Source organism: Salvelinus alpinus, chromosome 13 (genome assembly GCF_045679555.1).
Source record: "Salvelinus alpinus chromosome 13, SLU_Salpinus.1, whole genome shotgun sequence".
NCBI lineage: Eukaryota > Metazoa > Chordata > Actinopteri > Salmoniformes > Salmonidae > Salvelinus > Salvelinus alpinus.
Genome location: NC_092098.1, coordinates 17,547,395 through 17,569,842, shown reverse-complemented (window position 1 = coordinate 17,569,842; position 22,448 = coordinate 17,547,395). Strand labels below are relative to the sequence as shown.

Below are 22,448 nucleotides of genomic sequence, written 5' to 3'. Positions count from 1 at the left end.
TTAGGGAAGGAACAATATGGAAGATAATCTTTTCTCCTCTCGTGACATTCTCTACAAGAATGGAGTCATGTCTGCCTTATCTAAAAAATAAATAAAAATGTACACCAGATTTGACATGAATAAGAAACATTTTAAAGATAACATTTGAGGGGTGAAAACAAAGACTTAAAGCAGGATAAAATCACATTTGTCAGGGTCCAGTTAACAAAAACCTTTTGTAGACGCTTAGGATCATTTTGTTTACTTGTTCGAAGTAGTTCATTCACATTAAACATTTTACTCCTGAAAACAGAACTTCTCCAACTGAAAAACATCAGATGTTTGAGGCATTGACTCAATGCTGTGTCCGATGTGCAGTGCTACAAGCAGAGGTGGGCCCATGTTAGTAGTTACGTTACTGTACAGAGCAATCCCGTGGCCAGCAGACAAGACCCAAGTACGAGGTAAAGGGTACTCCCTGGACAAGTGCCATATCTCTATCTGGAGAGGTTTGCCAGGGAGTCTGCATGCAGAGAGGCCAAACGAACTCCAAAGCTTCATTAATTAATTAGGGCATAAAAATAGCAACAGTTGGAGGTTTCTCTCCCACCATCTCCCAAACATTTACCATGTAGAGTATAATATTTCAAAGTGTTCAAGGCAAGTTGTTTTATGAACCCTTAATAGGCAGATTATTCTGACTGGAAATAATGACAAAGCAAATGCTTGTCTGTTTCATATCACTGCGTAATCCTTTGGCAGACCACATACCAGAAAGAGTTTACATGTGTCTAAGATACAGAACGCATTTCATTGATTTTACAACCATGAATAATGAACTGTATTTTTATGATAGAATTTGTACAAGACATTCTCAATTCTATATGCATCCTTTAATTAGAAAAAGACAGAAAATAAACATTATAGTACATATTCAACTTTTCTCAAGACATTCAGGACTGAAAATGCATTAAAACATACTATTTTGTCAATTAAAAACAATCTAAGCAGGATTAAAATGAAGTAAATAAAAAACTATTCTATCACGATGTTAAGCTTATTTTGTTTAATGAATGGTTATGATTGTTACAATAAATTATTAAACGAGGGGCAATATACACTACATGTCCAAAAGTATGTGCACTCTTCCGGGAAGGCTTTCCACTAGATGCTGGAACATTGCTGCAGGGACTTGCTTCCATTCAGCCACAAGAGCATTAGTGAGGTCGGGCACTGACGTTGGGCGATTAGGCCTGGCTCGCAGTCGGCATCTGCCACAAAGTTGGAAGCACAGAATCGTCTAGAACGTCATTGTATGTTGTAGCATTAAGATTTCCCTTCACTGGAACTAAGGGGCCCATTCCGAACCACGAAAAACAGCCTCAGACCATTATTACTCCTCCACCAAAGTTTACAGTTAGTACTATGCATTCAGGGAGCGTTCTCGAGGCATCCACCAAACCCAGATTTGTCCATCAGAGAGCTTTACATCACTCCAGCCGACGCTCAGTATTGCGGATGGTGATCTTAGGCTTGTGTGCAGCTGCTTGGCCATGGAAACCCATTTCATGAAGCTACTGACAAACAGTTATTGTGCTTAAGTTGCTTCCAGAGGCAGTTTGGAACTTGGTAGGGAGAGTTGCAACAGAGGACAAACTATTTTTTATATTTTTTTTCTCTCCCAAATTTCGTGGTATCAAATTGTTAGTAGTTACTGTCTTGTCTCATCTCTACAACTCCCGTACGGGCTCGGGAGAGACGAAGGTCGAAAGCCATGCGTCCTCCGAAACATAACCCAACCGCACTGCTTCTTAACACAGCGCGCATCCAACCCGGAAGCCAGCCGCACCAATGTGTCGGAGGAAACACTGTACACCTAGCGACCTGGTCAGCGTGCACTGTGCCCGGCCCGCCACAAGAGTCGCTAGTGCTGTGATGAGACAAGGATATCCCTACCAGCCAAACCCTCCCTAACCCGGATGACGCTAGGCCAATTGTGCGTCGCCCCATGGACCTCCCGGTCGCGGCCGGCTGCAACAGAGCCTGGGCTTAAACCCAGTCTCTGTTGGCACACTTCGATGCAGTGCCTTAGACCACTGCGCCACCCGGGAGGCTAGGACAGACAATTTTTTACATGCTTCAGCACTTGGTGGTCCTGTTCTGTGAGCTTGTGTGGCCTACCACTTCGCGGCTGAGTCGTTGCTGCGCCTAGATGTTTTCACTTCACAATAACAGCACTTACAGTTGACCTCTAGCAGGGCATAAATTTTACAAACTGACTTGATGGAAAGCTGGCATCCTATGACAGTGTCATGTTGAAAGTCACTGAGCTCTTCGGTAAGGCCATTCTACAGTCAATGTTTGTCTATGGAGATTGCATGGCTGTGTGCTCAATTTTATACACCGGTCAGCAACGAGTATGGCTGAAATAGCCCAATCCTCAAATTTGAAGGGGTATTCACATACTTTTGGACATGTAGTGTATACACATTAGCTATGAAGTAAAAAGTCTGCCATTACTATGAGCTTCTCGATACTGTACATGTGAACATCTGGCAGCAATAAATGGTTTTCTCCTCACTGGCCACATGGTAAACACAGATTTAAAGTGTTTAAGTTGAAAATGATTGCTTATATAGGGTCCTGTGTCGCTCAGTTGGTAGAATATGACGCTTGCAACACCAGGGTTGTGGGTTCGATTCCCACCGGGGACCAGTACAAAAAAAGTAAGACGAACGTATGCACTCACTACTGTAAAGCCACTCTAGATAAGAGCGCCTGCTAAATAACGAACACGTAAATATCATCACTATCTGAACATTAAGCTTTTGAATGAAACAAACTCCAGTGAGGCTGGCGTAGGGGGTGAAATGCAGTGTCAATTAAATGGATTTGTGAACTAAAGTACTTCTATAATACAGCTGTTCTGTACACTTCATAAAAAAACAAATGTATGAGTTTCAATACGAACAACAGACATGAAGTCTCAACTAGTTGTCGTTGACAGTGCCCAATGTACTTGAGCATTCAAAATAGATTACCTGAACTGATGGTGGTATACTACAGTGCTATTAAGTTTCTGTACATACACTAATTGTACAAAACATTAGGAACACCTGTTCTTTCCATAAAATAGACTGACCAGGAGCTATGATCCCATATAGATTTCACCTGTAAAATCCACTTCAATCAGTGTAGATGAAGGGGAGGAGACAGGTTAAAGAAGGGTTTGTAAGCCTTGAGACAGTGCCATTCTGGTGGTGAATGGGCAAGACAAAAGATTGAAGTGCCTTAGAACAGGTTATGGTAGCACGTGCCAGGCCAACCGGTTTGAGTGTCAAGAACTGCAGCGCTGCTGGGTTTTTACACACTCAACAGTTTCCCGTGTGTACCAAGAATGGTTCACCAGCCAAAGACATCCAGCCAACTTGACACAACTGTGGGAAGCATTGGAGTCAACATGGGCCAGCATCCCTGTGGAACGCTTTCGACACCTTGTAGTCCATGCCCAGGCAATTTGAGGCGGTTCTGGGGACAAAGGTGGGGGGAGGGGTGCAACTCAATATTAGGAAGTTGTTCCTAATGTTTTGTGCACTCAGTGTATAATGGTAATTCTATGGGGGGAAATGCTCACTGAACTATTTGTGTAGGGGTGATATAGAAAAAAAACATGGAACAAAAATGCATTGTAGTTATGCTTGTCATCCCTTGTGCTAGCGGCTTCCATGTCAGCAATGTACACTATATAAACTTGTTGTGCAATCTATCAGTGCGGCTGTCAGTCCATGTCTTCCTGTGCTGGGTGCTCATCATAGACATCCTTGACAGCCAGGATCCTGTTGAGCATAATTCCCAGCCTGCCCTTGTCCATGGGGATGTCAGAGTACCAGCGAGAACTCTCGGCCATACATGTGCCCTCCGGCTGCAGGTAGAATGCACTGCAGCTGCTCCGCACACCATCAGAGCTGTAAGAACACAAAGACAGACACCATATGTGAATCTAAAAAAGAAAACTGTACTGTTTTATTTATTCATTCCAATCAATGTTACCTCTAACGTTTTGGGGCACCGAGCAAATTTTAGGCCTTGTGAGCGGAAACTTGAATGTTGTGAGAATTTTGTGCAACTTCCGGCACGTTTACAGTGAACACTGAGACGGCAGGTAGCCTAGTGGTTAGAGCGTTGGACTAGTAACCGGAAGGTTGCAAGATCGAATCCCCGAGCTGACAAGGTAAAAATCTGTCGTTCTGCCCCTGAACACGGCACTGTTCCTAGGTCGTCATTGAAAAGGTCAAATAAAAACTGAGGCTGTACCACTTACAGTAGCCAATAGGCTATTGTGGCTATTTGATCATAATGTAGGCCTACTAACAAAACCAATGGCACAGATCCCATATTTTCAAATGGAAATAGCTTTTGATTTCTACAATATAGTAGCCTATATGTGATGTTCAATGCAGGCATACATTGCATGAGGCAAAAGAGTATATTATGAAGGGCTTGACATTACTGATTTTTGACTTGGTCTGTAACACCATGGGCCAAATAGGTGACTAAACTGCATAGTATGATGCAAGAAACCACTTTACAAAATACAATTCATTATTACTACCATACAGAGAATTAGACAAATGGCTTATTTGCATATTCAAGCCTGTCTCAAAATAAAACACTGTCACTAATTATGACAAGCTTTTTGACCTGACTGGTTTTTCAAAGACAGCTTGAAGTATAGCCTAAGCCTACACGTTTTGTGCTGACCTATACTTATCTAGAACTGGGCTAATAACTCGCTAACTTGCAAATAATATCAACAAATGCGCACATACACAGCTCTGTGCTCTGATCTAAAAAGCGCATTCACTCCCGGGTTATTGAAAAAACACTCGTGGGCTAACCCGCAATATAATTTTACTCCTTTGCGCTCTGGCTCTGCCTACAACAAAGTCAGACTCAATCTTGCAAAATTTGATTTTTGGGGTTTGTTGCATATAATGTTGATTCAATCACAGTCTCGTTTCTTCTGCACGGCAGTCCTGGAGGTGGTGCGCGGCCACCCGCAGCTTAGGGGGAACATTGGAGTCAATGAATCAAACAAATTCCAAATCTTTGACAGCCAGGGACAGTCCAAGGCCTTTAACTGGCATTTTAAACCCTGCTTTGCATACCTGGACAGTCCACATTGCTTACCATTTGGAGAGGTAGAACTCAAAGAATTTGACGGGGCATCTGAGAGGGTTCATCCGGTTCTCTTGTTGCTCCAGCTCAGAAGCCTCATCCCGTTTCCTCTTTCCCAAGCCGACCTCTGTGTGAACAGAACAGAGTACAGGCTCACTTCCCTGTCTGACCCCTGGGCCTTTAGTTTAACAATTGGCTTCAGTTACAGTTAGGGCTATGTTAAACTGATGAAGAGGATGGCCGGACAGTTACGGGGATCAGTGTTGAGGTTTCTGATGAAAATAACTTTGTTTTTTATAAAACCATGTCATTGTCATACTTATAAAAATTGTTAATAAAAGGAATATTATTTTGCACTGGACAAGGTCTTTCCTACAAAGACCAGGGTACTTTGATGTCATGAATTTGTCAGAAACACACATGATATATTCAACATTGATGTATGGACTTTACTTTATTATGGACTTTATTTATTGTGCAGCTACATCTAAAACACGTTAGAGACATTCAGTCAGATTCTCTAGTATCATGTTGCACGACTGAGTTGCTCCACAGCTACTTTAAGATTCCTGGTTTTCCCTTGGCAAACAGTGTTCTAAGACACATACCACAGTGTTCTGAGATACCATCGTACACCTCCTATGCTGAGACAGCTCTTCAAAAGAACTCCATTCTGTGGTATAAATAGCTGTCAGACACACTGAAAATAGCAGTATGACTGAACCAACCGGGGGGGAGAGAGCAACATCCTTCTCCTACATCAACAGCTGCCTCACATATTTGTAATATTTAAGACAAGCACCCATAGAACAAACTGTCAACAGGTGACAGAATGTAACTAAAAGCTTTTTTTAATTAGTATTTTGTCCATCAGCATAAAACCGCAAAAGTAGTGCCAAACGTATCAATTTCAAACTGACCTACAAAGCCACTGAGGAATCTAGCTAGTGACACTGATATGCAGAGAATGATGGTCGGGCCGAGTTCAAAATAAACCTATGTTTCAGTCAGAACATGCCAGTAAACATAAAAACACTGAGGAGGATAGAGGTGTGGGTCTAGGCTAGCCTATATGTTTTAAATAAACAACTGGCACCAGGCCAATTTCACAGACATTGCAGTGTTATCTTCCAGGCAGTCCAACTCATTAGCAGCATGTTATTTGATTGGTGGAAACCAATGCAATACAGAGGGTTAACAGTTCAACTGTTTTTACTCATTTAGCTTCAGTGGAAGCTCTTTGTGGTCAGCAGCACCATGTTAAGGAGTGGTGGTCTCTCCCTACAGAAATTACCCATCATCTAATTGCACTTTAAAAACACACTTTAGTGATAAGGATAAGAACAACCCAGGCTCTAAGAGTTACTTTAAGACAAAATGTCATCCCATATCATTCCTCAGCAGATAAAAGCAAATGAGTCTACCACACATTGGTCAGGAATATATCCAAATTATATGTACAGTACATTGAGGATGTTTTGGAAAAAAGCCAACATTCTTACCACTCAACTGGACCTCATAACTCTAAACTATACATGTGTACTCAAAAATGACATTTGAGCTAGTTGCAGTTTGTGTAAAACACCTCCATACCCTAGCCCTGGTCAGCCCCTTGGAATTCAGCAGAAAGGTGGCACAACTCAAGATAGGTGACCTGCTTCCCCCCAGATTGGGGTCACGGTCCAAAGGAACTCGATGTCTCAACGGTTACTGGGAATGACAACTAGCCTATCTTTCAATGGGCTACGAAGCATACTGACACTTCTCATTCACTAGGCTTCTTATACCAAAATAATACACAGAAACCACACTGTAATTGTAAACTCTCTCACCTTTGCTGGTTCTCTTGTGATGTGATTTGGGGTGGTAGCAGACACTAGATGACTTGACCATGCCATGTGGTGTAGACCTCCTCTTGGCCTGGCGCGTGACTGTAGCAAAGGAGAGCTGGAGGTGCTGCTCCACGGTGGTTAGGCCAAAGGACTTGGTGTTGAAGAACATGAGGGTGTTGAGCAGGACGAAGGGTGAGTACACACCCAGCTGTTTACATTCCCACAGGTGCTCCTCCAGGACACGAGACACGAGACCACCTGCATCCCCCACAAACACACAAATACATTACATACACCCCAAATACAGCACGTACATAATGTGTGAAAAAGAAATAGAAATGTTATTATGAACCCACCATTAGATGGCAGCCATTTGTTGACAATCTTATTCAGCTCCTGGGCAAAGGTGACATATAACTGGTCTGTGAATATATTCACCATCCGGTTGTTTTCGAGGAGATACTGGAAAATAGGCAAGACAATTGTGAACAAATGTGTTGGTTGAACACAATGTATATCAAAATTGACATTGCTAAACAATCACCTTTTCTAAAAAATGTAATTACTTAAGATTTGAATAAGGGTATTCTTAGACAAGTTGCATAGATTAACTACCTGACTGAAACATTGGGACTGACCTGTTGAACACCAAGACATAGATAAAATATGCTGTCAGGCTTGTAGCACGGTCCTCTGGGATGAACAATGTCTTGGACAAACTGTGACAGGCCATGGTTCAGTTCCTCAGGACTACACAACAGAAGGTCTAATGGTTTCTCTGTATAGGAGAAACATTTAAAAGGTGCCATTGTCAGGATTACATTGAAACGTTACTGCCCATTTTATTCATAGGAGATCAATCAAACTCATAGGAGAGCCATCAAAGAGCTATCTACCAGTTAAGAGGTATCGATTAACTCAGCTTTCAGACTACAGCTGAAAAGTCTTACGTTTTCTGTCATCAGCGTCCGAGTGCTTGCTTTGGGACCATGACCTCCAGGCTTTGACCCCAAGGGAGCTGTTCAAGCCAGCACCAAGAGGCTGACTGTCCAGGGGATCATGTAAGGTCATCTCTGGCATGGCCTGACGCTTGGGACCCTGTGACATAAAGCCTATATTAGACATAAGTGCTATGACCTGTTAAGGGATAATTACTGTAGTTATTTATATTTTCTTCAGAGTGCATTATTACATACATTCAGAGTCCAGTTTATTAGGTACACTCATTTAGTATTGGGTCAGACACCTCTTTTCCTCCATAACAGTCTGAATTCTTCGGGCGTGGAAACGTTGAACAATTGGTATCAAGAGACCTAACGTGTGCCAAGAAAACATTCCTCATACCATTACACAACCAGCCTGTACCCTTGAGTCCATGGGCCCCATCCTGCCTGGGCACATGATCACCAACACTGGACAATTGAGTGGAAAAACATAGCCTGGTCAGACCAATCCCGTTTTCTGGTGTCATACTGATGGCAGTCAGATTTGTCGTAAGCAGCATGACACCAGAAAACGGGATTGGTCTGACCAGGCTATGTTTTTCCACTCAATTGTCCAGTGTTGGTGATCATGTGCCCACTGGAGCCGCCGTTTCTTGTTTTTAGCTGATAGTAGTGGAACCCTGTGTTGTCATCTGTTGCAATAGCCCATCCATCACAAGGATTGACGAGTTGTGCGTTCAGAGATGCCGTTCTGCACACCACTGTTGTACTGCGCCGTTATTTGCCTGTTTGTGGCCCACCTGTTAGCTTGCACGATTCTAGCCATTCTCCTTCGACCTCTCATCAACAAGTTGTTTTCGCACACAGGACCGCCACTGACTGGATGTTTTTTGTTTGGCGTCCCATTCTCGGTAAACCCTATACACTGCCGTGCGTGAAAAGCTCAGGAGGCTGGCCTTTTCTGAGACACTGGAACCTGCGCGCCTGGCACCGATGATCATACCACGCACAAAGCCGCTTTGGCCACTCGTTTTCAATCGAACACTAACTGAATGCCTCAATGCCTACTTAATTAAGCCACGGCCACGTGACTCACTATCTGTAGGAGCGAACCATTTGTGTGAACGGGGTGGTGTCCCTAATAAACTGTACTAAACAAATTCTTCAACATGTGCAACGATCATTAAGACGTTGTCTGGCCTAAGAGACCACCAAAACTCAAGAAACAGTAAGTCAGTAAATATGTCAAATAATTTCCGAAGACACTGTCCATTGGTAAGCAGTCCATCTTGCAGGTTTGGTGACTGTTACATGAGCCGCGTGTTTGGGATCATGCCTGCCTGCCTGCCGCCAGGGATAGATTTGCTTTTCAACAACCATTTCACCTTTGGGACCCTGTTGCACCTGTCTAAGAATGTAGAACATGACCTCTGGTCTCTGGTAAGTCTGACACCAAGTCATTTGTCATGTTTATGCCAGCTATTTTCAGATTTCCAGCATACCATGTGATTCCTCTGTCTCTCTCACATAAGTCGAGAGTCAACTATTTTCTGACACTATTTAATGCAATACAAAATTACAGTCAAAGTTAGGTCTATAAAAGACTGCCAAAACTAAAGGTTTGTCAATTAGGGAGAGGATAATCAAAGTCCTGCCTACGGGGCAGTCAAAGCAAACAGAATGCACTGCTGTTTGAGGCTGTGTTTAATTATACCTTCTGAACAGCGACGTTGGAGCTCTGCTCTGGTGAAGTAGCATGTGGCGGCATCCCACAGTCAAAGAGAAAATCAACATTGGGGTTCAGGTCCAGGGAAGCTAAAGAGCACAAATTAAATGACAAAATATATATCTCAGACATCCCGTTGTTGAGAGTATGTGTGAAATTACAGTGAAAGTTTACACATCGCAGACTGCAAGGCAAATTACACCTTTCATATCATGAAGGTTGAACCTGCCTTTGGTGAGCTCATCTACTGGGTCTTGACCTGGCTCAGTCAGCACATCATCCATATTGACAGCCATGGAGAGGATGTCATCTTGGGATGAAGACTCAAATAAGCTGTAGTCCCTCAGCAACGGGCCTGCTTTCTGTTCACTGTCCAGATCTAAAGATAAACACAATCATAAAGTTACAATTGTATATAGAACAGCAATAGCGAGTTGACTAAGAAGAGTAAGTGCAGGAGCATTACCAGACAGATCAGAGGAGCCCTTGCCTTTACTCTCCTCTGCTATCATGTCTGCCATGGCCAGAATGTCAGCCTCCAGTGGATCAGACGGGATCTGGAGTTTCAGCTCTTTTATATATTCCACAAGCTTATCGATATGATCCAGTGTGACAGGTAGGAACATGGGGACTGGGAGCTAAGAGAATAAGAAGCAAAACAATAAGCAGACAAATAGGGCAGTCACTCTAGAGAACTATACACTATTGCTGATCGATTAACCGAAATTGCATTTATTTTTTGGTTTTTAAACAACTAATTGGCCGACTCAATTAAATTATTAGAATTCCATTTAGTTATTTTTTGTGCGTGAGCTCTGTTCACAGTTCCTCTAGAGATAAATCAGATCCTAGCCCAAACTGTGCAATGCAGTAGGGAGTTGTAGTTTCCAACAGGCCAATATTCTGCATAGTTTAGCGCAGAAAATGTTGTAATTAACTACATTGACCATAATCCATTACGCGCCTACTTGGCCGGTCTGTTTCTCTTTTGTGCCTGCTACGTAAAAGAGAGAAGAATGGGCGCCTGAGAGCAGCTGCTTCATGAGGTATCTCAACGTGAACATACATTATCTGAGTGATTGATAGTTGATATTCAGCAGTCATAAAAGTAATTTACTTTGAAGAACTACTTAAATAGTGAATGTCAGACAGCATAGGCAGCAGCTCTAGAGAGATGAGATATAAAAATAAGGTCATCAAATAAAACTAATATACACAACTGAAATATTTTATTATAGTAATGTGAATAAATTGTTAATAGGTGATACTCAGTAATGGGCAGTCACTACCATCATGGGACTTAATTGTTTTATTTATTGTGTTATAGCACTCAACAAAAACAATGCATAGTGCATTTAATGTTTTTAAAATAATAATAATTGAAACCCGTGATTATATGTTAATAATCAAACAGAAACTGAACCGACCTCAAAATTCGCTCAGCACTAGTGTGCAGGCAACCATATCGAACACATTTGGGTGGATACTAAGAGTTACTCTTGTCTAGACTCTAAATGAATGACGATAACCCTAGAGTCAATTTTGCACAATACTCAACAGGACCTAGACAAAACCAACTCACCGGCAGAGGCAGGGCCATTGTTATGGGAGTGTATTGACAGTACATATTCAAAGGCACAGGAACAAACACAGGCACAGGGACTGGCAACATCGCAGGTGGAGACTGCAAGAAATCATCTGAAACAGACAAACAATTTATGAAAACCATGAAGTTATGTTTTTGCCATTGCTAATTATAATTGTTGTAGGATTTAACAAAAAATGCTCTTAATATATGAATAGGGATATATTGTATAAATAGTATAATACTATACAGTATAAGACTAAATCAGTGAGTCCCATAGAGAGAGACATGGGTTTACGTTAACCATTACCTGTCTGGGAACTCTGGGACTTCATCTCAGGTTTACATGTGACACCGGTAGTAGTCATCATGGGTTTACACATGGAGGATTTGTTCCTTTGGGAGATAGGTGGAGTGACGGGAGGAGCAGGCTTGGCTACAGTCCTTGTCAGTACTCTTTCTGTGGCCTAAAATAAGAGAAACATTAAAAAATATATATCAGAATTGGAATGGTCGCTCAGATGACTGAAACTAAGCAACGTTTTTTTCCCAAGCACAATAAAATGTGTGGTGGTGAAAGCCATGATTAAATGCATTTAGTCATCTTTCGGTGGTATCCCCCCCCCAACCTTTCGGAGCATCGAGTCAAAAAGCACACTTACTTCACTTGTCTTTGTAGCAGCAGGGGGAGGCGTAGAATCTGAGGAATTACCTGTAAGCCCAGTAAACATATAGAATTTTAATAGCCAATTACTGAGAGACGAACACATGTTCACAATTTCACAAAGGCATTCACTGTAACACCAAACAATTACAAAGTGTACTTATAAAAATCATTCCCATGTATGGATTGAGTTTATGAAAAATAGTGTGCGCATTTGTGTACATGTAGCACTGTTGAGCAGGCTCTCAGGGCCCTGCTTGGTGTCTAGGTTGGGCTGGTTCTGTTGGCTGTAGAAGAGCAGGAGGCACGGCTCGTCACAATAGTGTTTGATCTCTCCCCTCCAGTGGATGGTCTCCAGGAGCTGCCCCTGACGCTTGCAGGCATGGCACTTTGCTTCCTAGAAGAACAGACACGGCTCAGAACACCCATACATACAGCACGTAGCATGTTAAAAGAGGACACTGCTCACACAATTTGATCGCATATCATGCATATTCTTCTGATTCATTTTCCCCCCATGCATGAACATATTCTGCCAGTTTGCATTCCGAAGCTACCATTCCTATATCAAGTCTAGAATATCACACACAAATGTACTATGTACAGTGAGAGTGAACTGAATGCAGCCTGTGTACAAGCAGGTATCTAAAACTTATCAGGGCCGGTTATATAGCATTGTGATTGATTAGACATACTTTCAGGGACCACAGGAAGTATTTGCTTTTACAATCTTCGCTGCAGAAGTCCCACGTGTTGCCATCCTGTTCCTCTGTGACCGCCCGTGAGCAGGTCTGAGAACAGTATGTACAAGTTATACAGCACAGGCCCAGTTGTTTAGCAAAGTCTTGCTTGTATAGTAGTATGCAACCTTGGTAAAAAAAAAGATATAAAAAAAAGAGAGACAAAACACTTATAAGTCTCTGCCTAGACACATAGGAAAGTGTTTCCATGTAAACCAACAATCCATTAAATCTGAAAATGCACACAGAAACGCATGCATTATCCTAACCGTCACTGCAGAACGCCTTCTCCACCCCAGAGAACTTCATCTTCTCATGCAGAGGTTTCTCTTGCTTGCAGTGCTCACACACAGAAACCACACCATTCAGGCGCTTGTAGTCCTCACAGCACTCCTTACAGCAAAACTGATATATTGAGTCCTGAAAGCAAATGAAATAGAATGGTGCATGTACTTTTTATTTGAGTAGTCTTGATAAAATAAGTGTTCACTAAACCAGCTGTAAGACACATTTTTGCCACAATGTTGAGACTAGTAAATTAATAAACACGTATGTACAAGGAATTACCTGCCAATCTAAGATTACTGGTTTCCCATTGAACATGTTATGACAGGAGACACAGTTGAAGTAGAGATCTCCATTGGGACTGTTGCGCTGTGAAGAAGCAGTGAGCATATTTGTTAAATTGGGGATTAAACAAGAAAATGAGCAGCAAAGCATTTTAGCCAAGGCAAACAAAACAACATCACAGGACAAGTATCAAAGACAGACTCAAGAATCGCTCAGAGGTTTCGCAAGAACAAAACAAACCCTAATTCATAGGTTTTTAGGTAGAATAAAGGTGAAAGCTTTCAAAAGGTGACCTTCTCCACATGAAAGCGCTTTAAGATGAGCTTTTATTTTAATGGGCTCCAGGATTGAGGCGGAGCGCCCCACTGCAGCCGCTTGGTGTGCATTTTAACTAGCATTTTTCTGTTTACAGGCACCTACGGCCAAGCCTGTACATCACTGTAAATATTAGCCGTTCCTTTTTTAATCACTTTCAGAATCCTTCACCAAAAATCTCCTTTGAATGATTTTTTTTATTGAACAACTGAGGCATAAAAAAATGTACGTTTAAAACAAATCCACATAAAATAACAAAATGTTGTATAAGCATCTGGCAGACATGTTTTAATGCAAAAAACATACTTAGAGTAGACATGACTAAACACTGGATGATGCATATGTTGATTGTTATTTTGTCTCAACTCTATTCAGGGTACCTGAAATGTGCTCCAACAGCTAGGGCTACAGAAGACGTAAATGGTCTCATTTGCTTTACAGTAGTACGGTTCAGAGGGGCTTCTTTTGCAGAAACTGCAAGAGTCACTGGCAACTGGAAAAGAAGCAGATTAGTAATAATGAAGACTAATTCAGGCAGACATCACACCATTCTGATTGTGTAAACAAGCCAAGGAGAGTAGAATGTACCTGTGTCCCCAGAAGTTTTCACTTTATGTGAAGCAATACAGCACAAAGAACAGAAGTGTTTGGTGTTCCCATACTGATCCACTTTAGACAGCATGTCAAAGATCTTACACAGAGTCCTACACCACTGGCACGAGAGCACCTTAGTGTTTTTCTGAAATCAAAAGACAACACAGCAGCCATTGAGATCAACACCATATCATTTTCAGGTAGAAATATGCCTAAAGTACATTCCTCCACCCACCATCTTATAGAGTCTGAGACAGGAGGAGTTACAGAACCTCCTCTGTTGGCCCTCATGCAGTAGGTACTCAGGCCGGGAGGTGAAGGTGTTAATGTAGGTGCCACAGGCGTCACAGCAGCTGGTCTTCAGGCCCTTGGTGGCCCGGAAACGGTTGAAACAGGCATCACTGCACATGAGGTGAATCACATTGCCCATGGTTACCTCATGGTTGATCTGAGGCAGGAGAGGAAATAAATGTAGGACAGGCTCAGAGATCATTTCAATCAAATCTAACTTAAAATATCACTTCCCTTGGTGTTTACATCAGTCCACCAAAATCTTGTAGCTGGCTATGATTTATTCTGGTGCATGCTCATAGCATACAAAGACCCACAGCAGCACAAATGACAGAATTCCCTCCTCCCCTATAATCACAGCATGCAGTACATCTAGTTAGAAACATACAAGTCGGTATTCAATTGTGAAATTATCAACACGAGGACAGTGAAATGTGTTTAGGCATTCTTTATTGTCACTTCTGGGAAAAGCCCATGGTTTGACAAATACTTCACATCAACACAGGTGGTTGGTGGCCCGCCCTAGATAGACTGAGCTCGGATTGAAGCGTGCAGATCAGATCTCTAACCAGTATTTCTAACACAAAAGGCAACTTTAAAGAATGTATACCATAATCACATCATTGTGTGGTTTTGCAGCGCTTGGCATTAAAAAGTGCTTACTTATTTTGAATACATTTTATTGTACTAATTTACAAATGACTAACAGATGGTGGGGGGAAACAAACTAGAATAGGTAAGGCTGGTGCCAGCTTTTCAATAAATTGTTGCAAGAGTAGAAGCTGCAGTCTTTAAAATAGCTTCAATATAAAGTATGGTTCAATATAATGTACACACAAAAAAAGCCTACTGCATTTTCAAATCAAAGGCATTGTGGAAGTGTAGTCATCCTGTGTTAAATCATCATCCTACTGTCTACTGGAGCTCCCTCTTACTGAGACTCCCTGCCACTAATGTGTTCAACATGAAGCCAATCGGCTGGGAGCAGTTCATTCAAAATGTTATGGTCAAAGCTTTGGTACCTCACGCATGTGGTTGCACACACTGCATCTTTGGCCAGGGGTACTTGGTTTGGGGGGCTGTTTCGGACCCTTCTCCAGCCGGGCCTCATACATGGAAAGACAAGTGTTGTTGCAGAATTCTTGGAAGGATTGTGACTGGCCAACCTGTGCAAGCATGGTGTCTTTACTATTCCCCATGTCCCTAAAAGAGACATTTTGTTGAGATCAAAACAATGTACAAGGTTTACACTTTACTGTGAAACATGAGGAATTGGTTATGGATCCACTGTACTTACTGGAAAGAGAAGCTACAAATACATTCATTGAATATCTATTGAGAAGCTTACCTTTTACAGAAAGCACAGGGCTTTTTCTTGGGGGCTTTCTTGCCAAAGGAGTTAAGGCAGGTGGAGCTGCAGAAGAGCTGAGGCTGACCCCTGCGCTGGTAGGCTGTCTGTCCGCTCTGCAGCATTCCACTGCAGTTGGCACAGAGGACTCTGGTAGGCTGGCGAGGGGGTGGCAGCCGGGGTGGAGGGGGTCCTCCAGACCTCTGGGTGTACCCAGGGGTAGAGGCAGGGCAAGACGGCTTGGGAGCAATGAGCCGGGGGGACAGGGTGTTTTGGCTCCTTTGGGAGGCCCTGGTGGAGCGTCGGAGGCCTGACCGTGCAGGGTCAAAGTCTGTGTCCCTCGGATCGTCAGCTGCATCGTCAGAGTCGCTGTCTGTTAGCTGGTCTGCAGCAGGAGACAATGCATTTAGGGCAGCATGATAATCATAAATAGACAAATAGTCATACATAATGAGTTATTGAGACTAAACATAAGCAGCTTGTGAAGTAGTGATGTTTAACCTCCATCAGACGTAATGTTTTTCCTCACTTCTCCACGACGAGGACGGCCTCTCTTTCTCCCCTACAATAAATCAGAGTAAATAAGGTTAATTCACTTACTTTTAAAGAAAATGTCTGCAATGAATGGGAAGTCGTTTTTGTACCGTAGTATTTTGACCACTTTGAGAAACTTTTGGATCCTCAATGGCGACCTCAGTTTCAGGTTGTTCCTCAGCTGAAACAAACACAATCATCAGTAACTAAAGGCTGTTCATGACATAGATATGCAAGCTGTATGTGAACTGTGATGGCTATTTGAAGTAGTGATTTCAAATTTTTTCTAAAAAACATGTAATGTAACCTAAATTAAGTTTTACATTTCACTTTATAATTCTCCAACTATTTCTGTGGCACTGAGACTTCTGTGTGTGACATTGAGACAAGAGTTAATAAAGTACTAGGAAGGAGAAAGATCCTACAAACAAAAGTTACTTACTAGTACACATACCTTCACCTGGTGTCAATGGCTGGGCCCAGGATGATAGTGGGGACATACTGCCCCTCACTGGTTGTTCTCTCTCATTCTTTTTCTCTGCTGTGCCTGTGTCTTCTACCTTTGGCACCAATCCAAAGAATGATAAGGCTTCCTCTTTGCCTGGACCATCCTCAGAGTGTGAACCCTCTACGCTGACTATAGAAGGCATATTTGGATCAACGTCATCTTGAGAAGTTGCAGAGGGATCTTCTAGTACTATGTCCATTCGCTCCTCTCCAGTCTCCGGCATCGGTGTACCAGTTACAGTCTGAGTTCCCTCTGTGACCTCCAGCCTGTCTGTCCCTGGCTCAGCGCCCATTTCTGGCAAGGCTTCTGTGTGGCCCTGCCCGCTCCGCTCATCCTGACTGAGGCCTGTAGCTGGGCCTGAATTTTCGGGAAGGTCTGAGGGCCCGGGAAGGTCTGAGGGCCCGGGAAGGACTGTGCGGCTGTAAAACTCCTCCACCTGGGCTTTGGACAGTTCCAATGAGTCTGGGTCCCCCAGGATGCTCAGGCTGTCCTGAGTTTTCTGCCTCTCTCTTTCAGATTGGGTGAGAATGGTTGTCAGCTCATCAAGGTTCTGCTGCTGCCCACTTTGTCCCTCTGTTCCCTGTGAGCAGGTCACCTCCATATCAGTCTGTAGGTCCATATCACTCTGTGGAGACAGTAGGTCTACATCAGTCTGAGCAGGCAGCAGGCCCATATCGGCATGCCCAGAAAACAGGTCCATATCAGTCTGTGTTGATAGAAGGTCTAGGTGCACATTCTCATTGGCCATCTGAAAAGAGCCAGAGGTTTCTGGATGCTCTGAGGGTTCCATACTCTGCACCTACATAAAGAAAACAAAAACACAATGGTTTGATTTCAGTCTGAGATGTCATGTCAATCAAATGTGGTGGTCGCTAATGTGGTGGTCGCTGGATAAAATTACAGCCATAAGTAGTTTATTGTGGCTCCTCTATTCTAGACAATGAGGTCCCACCAGTGAATGCATCTACTTACCTAAGTACATTTGCTAACTAAAGTTCGCTACTAGCTAGTTCCACCCATATCAATGTTGCTGCCTTTTGGCGCGCCTCACCTGGCGGCGTCTCCATTTCTGTAATTTAGAATGCTAGTTAGCAAGCTGGCTATCTGGAAATCTATCTAGCTACATGTTAGCCCATTATTTGCTACACATAATGCATCTCAATACTAGCAATACAGTAGACATAGCTTGCTACTCGCAAGGGAGGCGTGTGTTTATGACTCTGCAAAGAGACCGGTACTGGCTAAAGTTAGCTAGCTTAAAATAGGCTATCTGCTAACGTTACGAACCTAACGTTTCCTTACGCAATCTAGCCGTCAAACTAATTCACTAGCTGGCTAATTACAATATCGTAACTTTATTACAAGATACTAATAATGATTAAACAAATAATTATAGACTTCAACAATATATGGTGAATTTACCTGAAAATATTAAATGTTACTGTAGCTAAAATGTTGCATGCAAGCGCCACCAAACTGCGGTCTAGCGTGCGTGCCTTATTGGTTAGTTTCAAGCTACAACTTCTTCTACTATGGCAGCCTGAAAACAAACGTTATGGGTGCATGCCGCCACCTACTGTACTGGAGTGTGTGGTCAATCACAGGTTACAGCCTTTAGAAAAAAAGAAAACATACATTAAAATTAAATAATACCTAATCCTGTACTATTAAGAAAATAATAAAGAGCCCTACTAACTTCTAACAAACCCTCCCCCATCACCCAAATCCCTTCCTACCGCCCCCCCCTCCAACCTCAATGACCCTTATCAATCTTTGTCTTTCTTCCACGTACAATACAACAGCACGTGCTTCACCATTTCATTAACCATGCACTCCAGACACAAACCATTTACATGCTTGCCAACCAGATCACAGGAGGTTGGTGGCACCTTAATTGGGGAGAACGAGCTTGTGGTAATGGCTGGAGCAGAGTAAGTGGAATGGTATCAAATACATCAAACACATTGTTTCCATGTGTTTGATGCCATTCCATTAGCTCCGTTCCAGACATTATTATGAACCATCCTCCCCTCAGCAGCCTCCACTGGACCACAAGTTCAATGTACACTGAACAAAAATATAAACTCAACATGTATATAAACTCCCATGTTTCATGAGCTGGAGTAAAAGATCCCAGAAAGTTCCAAACGCACAAAAAGCGTGTTTCTCTGAAATATTTTGCACAAATTTGTTTACATCCCTGTTAGTAAGCATTTCTCCTTTGCCAAAATTATCCATCCACCTGGCAGGTGTGGCATATCAAGAAGCGGATTAAACAGCATGATCATCACAATATGATAATTGACAATCAAAGGACACTCTAAAATGTGCAGTTTTGTCACACAACACAATGCCACAGATGTCTCAAGTTTTGAGGGAGCGTGCAATTGGCATGCTGACTGCAGGAATGTCCACCAGAGCTGTTTCCAGATAATTTTATGTTTGTTTCTTTATAATAAGCCAATAACAACAATGTTGTTTTAGAAAATTTGGCAGTACGTACAACCGGCCTCACAACCGCAGACCACGCCAACCAAGGACCTCCACATCCGGCTTCTTCACCTGGGGGATCGTCTGAGACCAGCCACCAGGACAGCTGATGAAACTGAGGAGTATTTCTGTCAGTAATAAAGCCCATGTGTGGGGAAAAACTCATTCTGATTGGCTGGGCCTGGCCCCCCAGTGACGTGGGCCTATGCCCTCCCAGGCCCACCCATGGCTGCGCCCCTGACCAGTCATGTAAAATCCATAAATTACAGCCTAATGAATTTCTCTCAATTGACCGATTTCCTTATTTGAACGGTAAGTCATTAAAAACATTGAAATTGTTGCATGTTGCGTTTATATTTTTGTTCAGTATACAATGGGCCAGTTCCTTTTGTGCCCCGGGTTGGTGGAGATTTCACTTAAGGACCAATGGAATGGTCTAAAATGTGCAAACTCCGCCTAACCGGGGCACCGGCCCACTGTCCCAGGCGCAACTTCTTAGTGACCCCTTCACGCGGGATTGATTTGACAACACCCAGTGAAATAGCAACGCGCCAAATTCAAAAACAGAAATACTCATAATAATAATTCATAAATCATACAAGTGTTATACACTGGTTTAAAGATAAACTTCTTGCTAATCCAGCCACAGTGTCAGATTTCAAAAAGGCTTTACGGCAAAAGCAAACCATGCTATTATCTGAGGACAGCACCCCATCAAACATACACATGAAAATCATAATTCAACCCGCCAGGCACACCACAAAAGTCAGAAATAACATATAATTCATGCCTTACCTTTGAAGATCTTCTTCTGTTGGCACTCCAATATGTCCATTAAACATCACAAATTGTCTTTTTGTTCAATTAATTCTGTCGTTATATCCCCAAAATGTCAATTTATTTGGCGCGTTTGATTGTGAAAATACTTCGGTTCCAACTCGCGCAACATGACAACAAAGTATCGAATAAATTACCTGTAAACTTGATCCAGACATTTCCAACAACTTTCCTAATCCAACTTTAGGTATTTTTAAACGTAAATAATCAATCCAATTTAAGACGGAATAAACTGTTCAATAGCGCATAAAAACAAAGTGGAGCGAGCATTCAGGTCGCACGCCACAACCACAACAGTACACTTCACTCTACCCTCGTTCTGAACTGCCCTACTTCTTCATTTCTCAAAGGAAAAACAACAACCAATTTCTAAAGACTGTTGACATCCAGTGGAAGCGATAGGAACTGCAAGCAAGTGCCTTAGAAATCTATTTTTTTCACTAATTGGTCTTTTGACCGATCTGATTAGCTCTGATAAAGATCTGACGTGATCGGTCAAAAGACAAATTAGTGGGAAAAAAATCTGAATTGGGCTGCCTGTGTAGATGCAGGCTACCCAATGAAGCAAAACATATAAATTAGGTCTATACCTCGTTTAAAGGCCCAGTGCAGTCAAAATGTTGTTTTTCTTGTTCATTTTGTATCATATTGTACAACAGCTGATGAAACGAACGCTGTAAAAGTGTGAAAACATTTGATCTGTGTTATTTCCTGATTGAAAATACAATCTACACTTCACATGGGTGGAGTTTCAGCTTGCTTGGTGACATCACCAGGAGGTAAATAAGTTAATAGACCAATAACAAAGAAAGTTCCAAACCTCTCTGCCAATTTAAGCTAGTTTCCCTACTCAGACCACTCCCAGACAGTCCTAGCAAAATTCTTGCTTTTGTTTCTTTTAGACCATTTTAATGGAAAACTATTACAGTAAGGTACTTCATTGTTACTCAGAAATTACTTGATATTGCTATAAAACAGCTGCATTGGGCCTTTAAAGCATTTTGGCTCATAGTAGTCCTTTCTTCTTTTGTGTTTGAAAAGTGTAAGGCTTATATAGAGTACCACAGTATGAGTCATAATAACTATAAAACCTAGAGGTCAAACGTAGGGGATTTTAGAAACACTTAAAATAAGGACACTTGAAATAAGGTCTGTGTTTCGTGTAGGCTTAACCTGGTGTGATGTTTTGATAACTGTGTTAATCCCTCTAGGACAAGGTGATTTATCAATAGATTTGCCTGCATTTACCCCCAAAAGTGAAATAAATGCTAATTAGCTGCTAATGTGGCTATCATAAAAACCTGCAAATAAAATGATCTGGACGAGATTGACGAATCGAGGCAAAGGTAAGAATCTCTGGATTAACTATCTAATGTTAGTTAAATGTAATAATGAATAAATAGGCTACATTTCTTTAAATGGACAATTCTGTGAACTGTCTTGTGAAAGTTTTAAATTGACACAATACCTGTTTAGCAAAAGTGTCAGCTAGAGATGACGTGGAGGAGCTTGCAGGGATTTGTAGTTTTGCATGATGTCTACGTTGATGCTAATTAGCATTTTCAAATCTGAGAGTAAATAGAGCCAAATATTAGTAAGTAACCTTGTCCAAGAGAGATTTACATGGTTATCAAAATGTCACGCCAGGGTAAGCCTACACGAAACACAGCCCTTATTTTAAGTGTTTCTAAAATCCCCTATGGGAAAAATGAATGGTGGAAAAACGATTGGAACCATATCCCCGTTTGAGTCCGAAACCAAATATTGTAATTTATATATTGTGGACACTAGATGGCATTAAAGTCATTTACAAACCATAGATCCCAATTTGAAGAAGACAACACTGCTCTGATCATTGGTTGTTGCTCCCAACCTACAGGAATCGCCACCCAGTTGACTACTTTAAAATGGGGGAAGCCCTCAATGACAACTGCTAAAACAGGTTATATCCTATTTGAGTACTCTATACATATCTACAGCAGTTTGGGGGGCACCAAGACAGAGTTTGGGAAACTCTGCTCGAGAGGGATACATGTTAGGTCAAGGGTGTCAGACTCATTCCACGGAGGGCCTAGTGTCTGCAGGTTTTCGCTCCTCACTTAATAAAAAAACTCAAACCTGCAGACAGGAGGCCCTCCATGGAATGAGTTTGACACCTCTTGCTATATGTAAGCATAGCCTACTACAGGGGTAGGCATTTTATGCTTTTTATTTAACTGACCTGGAAGACCAGTTGTTGAATTTATTGAACTGATCAATTAGCTCAGTTGGTCAAGTGTGTTGCCTAGTTGGAACAAAATCCTGCGGAACTCC

At 42.2% G+C, this 22,448-nt stretch overlaps 1 protein-coding gene across 5 annotated transcripts; it reads right to left on the bottom strand.

Annotated features, from left to right (window-relative positions):
* Positions 1-853: 853 nt before the first annotated feature.
* LOC139537226 (zinc finger MYM-type protein 3-like) lies at positions 854-18,383 on the bottom strand. Of its 5 annotated transcripts, XM_071338310.1 has the most exons (26): positions 18,231-18,318; positions 17,781-17,877; positions 16,743-17,607; positions 16,411-16,481; positions 16,268-16,328; positions 15,767-16,151; positions 15,441-15,621; positions 14,363-14,575; positions 14,122-14,272; positions 13,914-14,026; positions 13,216-13,302; positions 12,918-13,068; positions 12,604-12,776; positions 12,131-12,305; positions 11,907-11,956; positions 11,555-11,711; positions 11,242-11,357; positions 10,126-10,297; positions 9,889-10,038; positions 9,648-9,748; positions 7,940-8,087; positions 7,628-7,767; positions 7,346-7,451; positions 6,990-7,247; positions 5,170-5,284; positions 854-3,944 (listed from the first exon to the last, which is right to left on the bottom strand). In XM_071338310.1, exons 3-26 carry the CDS (start codon positions 17,596-17,598, stop codon positions 3,758-3,760), a joined length of 4,317 nt encoding a protein of 1,438 aa, XP_071194411.1. In that variant the 5' UTR covers positions 17,599-17,607; positions 17,781-17,877; positions 18,231-18,318; the 3' UTR covers positions 854-3,757. The 5 variants fall into 5 exon arrangements, with proteins under 5 accessions (XP_071194411.1, XP_071194410.1, XP_071194413.1 ...); XM_071338309.1 differs by lacking the exon at positions 17,781-17,877 and having other exon boundaries at positions 18,231-18,383; XM_071338312.1 differs by lacking the exon at positions 17,781-17,877 and having other exon boundaries at positions 10,150-10,297; positions 18,231-18,383.
* Between the last annotated feature and the right edge of the window lie 4,065 nt (positions 18,384-22,448).